Genomic DNA, 6,281 nt, shown 5'->3' with positions numbered 1-6,281 from the left:
GCAACGGAACCAAAAATTCTAAGTTATGGTTAATTATTTTCAAAACACACACACACACTGCATTAAAGATTTTTTGTTTTCTTTTATCTACTGGAAGACAGAAAGATAATATTATCAAGTCAAAATCATTTTCATATCTACGACATATCTTCAACGTTATCATTGGACAAGATTAATTATATTATGCAATGTTGTCAGAATTTGCAACTAAGGGAGGGTGTCAAATTAAACAGGCCTTTCTTTTGTCTGAATTCTCGTAGTGTTCGTTGTGTTTTGTCAATAAGGACGAAGAGATAGATAGATAGAGAGAGAGAGAGAGAGAGATAGAGAGAGAGAGAGAGAGAGAGAGAGAATGGGGGAAGGGGGAGAGGAAAGAGAGGGGGGTAAAAGAGAGAGTGGGAGAGAGAGAAAGAAAGAAAGATGGGGGAGGGAAGGTGGAAGGGAGAGAGAAGGAGAGATTGAGGAAGAAAATGAACATGAAGATAACACGCCTCATTTTGTCTATTTTATTATTTGCGAATAAAATAGATTTTCACCTAATAAGGCAACTTAGAGTGGTTCCCCTAAAAAACATGAGACAGAAAACTGTGTCCTTAGAATATCAGGGTAGGCTATGGAAAATGTGTGTCACTTAGTTATTTAAGTATGATGCACCTTACCTTATATGGAACCAAAACATTTGTGTAATTGTAAATTAAACCTTCATACACACACACATATATATACATATCTATATATATATATATATATATACATATATGTATATATATATATATATATAGGTAAAAATGGGGCATATTGGAGGAATAAAGAAATTTGAGTGAGGTAAAGAAAGACGAGGTTCACCTAAGGTCCTACGTCCGAGCGGATGCGAATTCCCTGGCCGTGTTCCGTGATGCAGGATAATTATAAAGGAATTAGCTGAACACCTGTACGGCAAGACTGTCCCATGTGTTCTGAGGGCAGTATATGTAAGAATAAAGCAAGGCACTATTTTGTACACACACACACACACACACACACACACACACACACACACACACATATATATATATATATATATATATATATATATATATATATATATATATATATACATACATACATATATATACATATATACATTTTTACCTCACACGGACTTCATTTTTGCCTTCTCTGAGCAGGAAAACAACAGCTTAATTAATCGGATAACAGTTTATATATATATATATATATATATATATATATATATATATATATATATATATATATATATGTGTGTGTGTGTGTGTGTGTGTGTGTGTGTGTGTGTGTATGTATATATATACATACATATATATATATATATATATATATATATATATATATATAATTAGGTCTTCCTTGAGGTTTAATTTTCATGATTACTTTGGCCTTTTTATGAGTTACATATGTATATTATTTTACAGTATGTTTGATTTACATAACCATTTTCTTGTGAAGGTTCTGTTGCGTTTATATAAAAACCGTGTTTTTATATAAACATTTTCTTCTCATATTTTTTCAACTATGATTTTTTTTCGTCAGATTCAACAATATCAAGCTACTCTACTTTTGCTTTTGCTCTGATAATTAAAGATTTTCACTTTTCATAAAGTGTTAGTGTGTTTGTCTCTGTGTGTGTGTGTGTGTGTGTGTGTGTGCGTGTACGTGTACGTGTACGTGCGTGTACGTGTGCGTGCGTGTGTGTATTTACGACTACCACGATAGTCAATTGGTTCAAACACGCTCCGAATGATATCTCAAGCCCGATCTGACGCCGAGGAAAGGGCAAATCACCCTGAGAAGTCAACCGCAGGTTTAAAAGTGTATTCACCGCCGTGGTTTCAAGTTGTATCTGTGCAACGATGGGTTAGGAAGGGCATCTGATTAGTACTAAACAACTACTCAATAAAGATTTGAAAGAGGCTTTACGTCCTGTAATGGAATATAGGGCTAGATTATCATTGTTATTGGTAGTAATTACACAAGAGTAAGGAAAAAAGTCTGCATCTACTGTTATCTTTCCAACATACAGACGTGGAGGGGCGGGGGGGGGGGGGGGGGGAGTGGGAGCCGAGAGCAGCATTTCAGAGCCGGAAGAGTCATTAAGAAGACGAAAAAGTCTTTTGTGAGGCAGAAGGAGTCCTTTGGGAGATGGGAGAGCCATGTAGGAGCCGAAAGAGCCTCGTGGGGACGGGAAAAGCTATTTGGTAGCCGAAGGTGCCATTAAGGAGCCGAAGAGGCCATTTACGAACCGAAGCAGGCCATTTACGAGAGGAAAGAGGCCTCTTGGGGGTCAAAAAGGCCATTTGGAAGCCGGAAGAGGCCATTTACGAACCGGAAGAGGCCATTTACGAGCCGAAAGAGTCCATTTACGAGCCCAAAGAGGCCAATTAGGAGCCGAAAGAGGCCAATTACGAATCGAAGGAGGCCATTTACTAGCCGAAAGAGGCCAATTACGAACCGAAAGAGGCCATTTACGAGCCGAAAGAGGCCAAATACGAGCCAAAGGAGGCCAATTACGAGCCCAAAGAGGCCAATGACGAGCCAAAAGATGCCAGTTAGGAGCCGAGAGAGGCCAGTTAGGAGCTGAATGAGGCCGTTCGGGAGCCAAAAGGGGCATTCTGTGAGCCGAAAGAGACTTTTGGGAGCGAAAATGAGCTCTTTCGAAGCCGGGAGAAAACCATCCTTCTAACAAGTTCTTTGAATATCACTTGCCAATAAAGCACATAAATGACCATCTGGTGAGCATATCACCCGATTATATATTTTTTAGATTTGATAAGACGGAAAAAAAAAATCCCAGGCAGGAATCACCCATTACAAAATTAAAGAAAATACAAATCTGGTAATGTATACGTGCATGTTGTCCGATTTTTAGATTTTGATCAGACTGGGAAAAAAGGAATCCCAGGCAGAAAAAAAAAAAAAAAAAAAACTGAAGGAAACGAGAATTCAATGCCAAGATGACGTCATGAGCGAACAGGGTCAATTCCGCAATTATATCCGGTGGGTAGTTCAAAGAACGGCCTGCTTGTATTATCTTTTATATCGTTATACCAAACATGTATAGGGTTGCACTGCCCTTCCACATCCTCTGACTTTATATTTTGAGAAGCCAGTAAGCGGGAGAAGGGAATGCCATTGGAATGTATATGTATGTGTGTATGTATGTATGTATGTGTGTGTGTGTGTGTGTGTGTGTGTGTGTGTGTGTGTGTGTGTGTGTCCGTCCAAATATGGGCGTATGATTAATTCAAATATTGGTTTGATATGAGGAAAGTCACTTACAAAATTATTACTAGATGAAAAAAAATCACACACACACACACCCACACTCACACACACACACACACACGCACACACACACACACACACACACACACACACACACACACACACACATATATATATATATATATATATATATATATATATATATATGTATATATATATATATATATGTTTTTTGTTCTTTTGCTTTTTCTTTAGGTACAAAAGCTCGCCACTTTGTATCAGTATCGGGCAGCGTCTCATGCCTCAATGTGTGTGTATATGTGTGTGTGTGAGAGATAGGGGAAGGGGAGAGAGAGAAAGAGAAATATAAAGAGAGAGAGATAGAGAGAGAGAGAGAGATAGAAAGAGAGAGAGAGAGAGAGAGAGAGAGAGAGAGAGAGAGAGAGAGAGAGAGAGAGAGAGAGAGAGAGAGAGAGAGAGAGAAAGATAGATAGAGAGAGAGAGAGAGAAAAGAAAAGAGGTAGAAAGAGAAAGAGAGAGAGAAAACTATGTCGGAGTAATTGCACTCACATAGCTATCATTTGCACTAAACTTTTTTCTCAATCCTGCCTCACCAATTACGATAACCTCTCTCACGGTCAGCTGCTTTAAAAATCGCTTACTTTTTTTTTTTTATTATATATCTTTAGAAATCTATTTCGTATCGGGTGTAGTCATCATACTCTAAGCATGTGTGTTCGTCCGTCTGTCAGCAAGTCTTCCTTAGCCCTACCTACCTTTGCCATTGCATGCGTGATTCTAGTTGTGTCCGAGACACGGCGGAGGTTGAGCCTTCGGGAAACAAGCTCGACGAAGGAAGAATTGGGCGAGACAGACCAAAAGGGAATAAGAGGAACATAGTTCACAAGGAGATAGGGGAGGATAAGAAGATCGTGGGAGGAAAGAGAGGAGAAAGATCAAAGAAGCACAGAGAGAGAGAAGAAGAGAAAAAGAGAGAGATAAACCGAGAAAGAGAGAGAGACAGAGAGAAAGAGAAAGAGAGACAGAGAGAGAGAGAAGAAAATCAAGAAAACATATAAAACTAAAGAAGGAGATAAGCCAAAGAAAAGGGGGAAAGAGATATAAACAAAAAAAAAATAGATAAAGGGAGAGAGAGAAAAAACAAATATGGGGTCATCTTTCCGATCTCGAACACTGAAGCCCACCATTTTCATTGCGGTAATATCAGTTTTATTCTTATACGGCCTTCTTGCAAGATATCAACGGGCAATGGAAAAAGGTATGTCATTATATACATATATTATAGAGCATTTGATTGATCAATTTGATTACTCCATTGTATTTATTTATCAAGCTGTTTATTTACTTATGTACATATTAAATCAATTGTTTATTTACCCATCCATTTACTTTCTGGTTAATTTATTTACTTGCTAATTTATATATATATATATATATATATATATATATATTTATTTTCTCAGCCATCCTTTTTTTCAGAAAACTTTTTTTTTTCTTTTAGTTCTCTCTCTCTCTCTTTCCACCCCCCCCCCCCTCTCTCTCTCTCTCTCTCTCTCTCTCTCTCTCTCTCTCTCTCTCTCTCTCTCTCTCTCTCTCTCTCATTTTTTTGGCACACAACAAAGATTAGTTGGTGATTAATGATAACTGAAAGGTCATTCTTAATTGCCAGTTCAGTGAGCTCTCTGATACACTAATTATGGGTTCAGACAAAGTGATGATTACCAGTATATATTATCTATCATTAATCAATGTTTGATAAATCATCATTATCCTTAGATTTAGTGTCCTATGCCTTTCCACTCTACACTACCTGACGCAAGTATGCCATTATCGAACATACATTATAGATAAATAGATAGATAGATAGATAGATAGAGAGAGAGAGAGAGAGAGAGAGAGAGAGAGAGAGAGAGAGAGAGAGAGAGAGAGACGTAGATAGAAAGATATATATATATATATATATATATATATATAGAGAGAGAGAGAGAGAGAGAGAGAGAGAGATAAATAGTTGGATAAATATGGATAGATGGATTTTTTTTTTTTTTTTTTTTTTTTACTACGTTTCATGTATTTACTTTAGTTTAGTTTAACGGAATTGGTAGAGGTGTGTGGGGGGGGGGGGGGTAAACTCATGCTGGATCTGTTGATAGCGGGACGATCAGAGAAAATCTTTATTGATAATGAAAATTACGAAAATAAAGATGATGATGATAATAGTGATGGTAATAGTAGTGGTAACGGATATAATAAAAAGAGGAATGATAAAGACGATAACAATAATAACGACCCTGACATTGGATAAGAATAGAAATGTAATATGTATGTAGCAATATCGCGAGAGATAAGGAAAATAATAATAGTAGATGATTATGATAATGATAAGATTAAGAAAATAAGGAAATAGTTCCATAAAAAAAACTAAAAAAGCGACTGAATAATCCAAATGCTAATTATAATGATAGTTTGTCTTTACGAAATCAAATGTTTTAGTAATAAGGGATACATAATAGATATTTCAGGACTTACTTCATAAACCTAAAATCCAAAGGTCGAGAATAATATAGGAACACAAGGAACGCATTTTTAAAGCTGAATAAAAGAGGGCAGATCCCATTCGGAAGACATTGTCATTGTCATAGTCATTGTATTGTGTATTTTGCCTCTTCCATTGGTGTTATCAGGAGAAATAACTTTTTTCCCCCTCTAATATCAAGTTTTGTTTGAAGATAACACCTATTGAGATAATCATCACAACAATCATATGTGTGTGTATGTATGCGTGTGTGTGAGAGAGAGAAATCAGAGAAGCGAACAAGAAAACATGCCGGTTTTTAATACTTTCTGTCTACTGTCCTTCCCCAGAGGCGGATGCCTCCCGGACTGCGGTGCGCTCGGAGGGTGTCTTGGAGTGCGTCGACTGCGAGGAGCAGACGACTCACGCTCCTCAGACGGCCCCGCCCCCCCGGCCCCTCCTCGTCCTCGCCCTCAGCTCGCTCGCCCGGAGTGGCTCGACCCTC

General features: G+C 37.7%; 1 protein-coding gene across 1 annotated transcript in view; it reads left to right on the top strand.

The window, feature by feature from the left end:
• The first annotated feature begins 4,407 nt into the window (after window positions 1-4,407).
• LOC125029945 (carbohydrate sulfotransferase 3-like) overlaps window positions 4,408-6,281 on the top strand; it is a 4,275-nt gene continuing 2,401 nt past the window's right edge. Inside the window, exons 1-2 of the mRNA XM_047620135.1 lie at window positions 4,408-4,519; window positions 6,127-6,281. The exon at window positions 6,127-6,281 is cut by the window's right edge and continues 854 nt beyond it. Coding sequence (XP_047476091.1) covers window positions 4,408-4,519; window positions 6,127-6,281 — 267 coding nt within the window. The remainder of the gene's footprint in view (window positions 4,520-6,126) is intronic.

Source organism: Penaeus chinensis, chromosome 10, assembly GCF_019202785.1.
Source record: "Penaeus chinensis breed Huanghai No. 1 chromosome 10, ASM1920278v2, whole genome shotgun sequence".
Classification (NCBI taxonomy): domain Eukaryota; kingdom Metazoa; phylum Arthropoda; class Malacostraca; order Decapoda; family Penaeidae; genus Penaeus; species Penaeus chinensis.
This window is presented reverse-complemented; position numbering and strand designations above follow the sequence as displayed.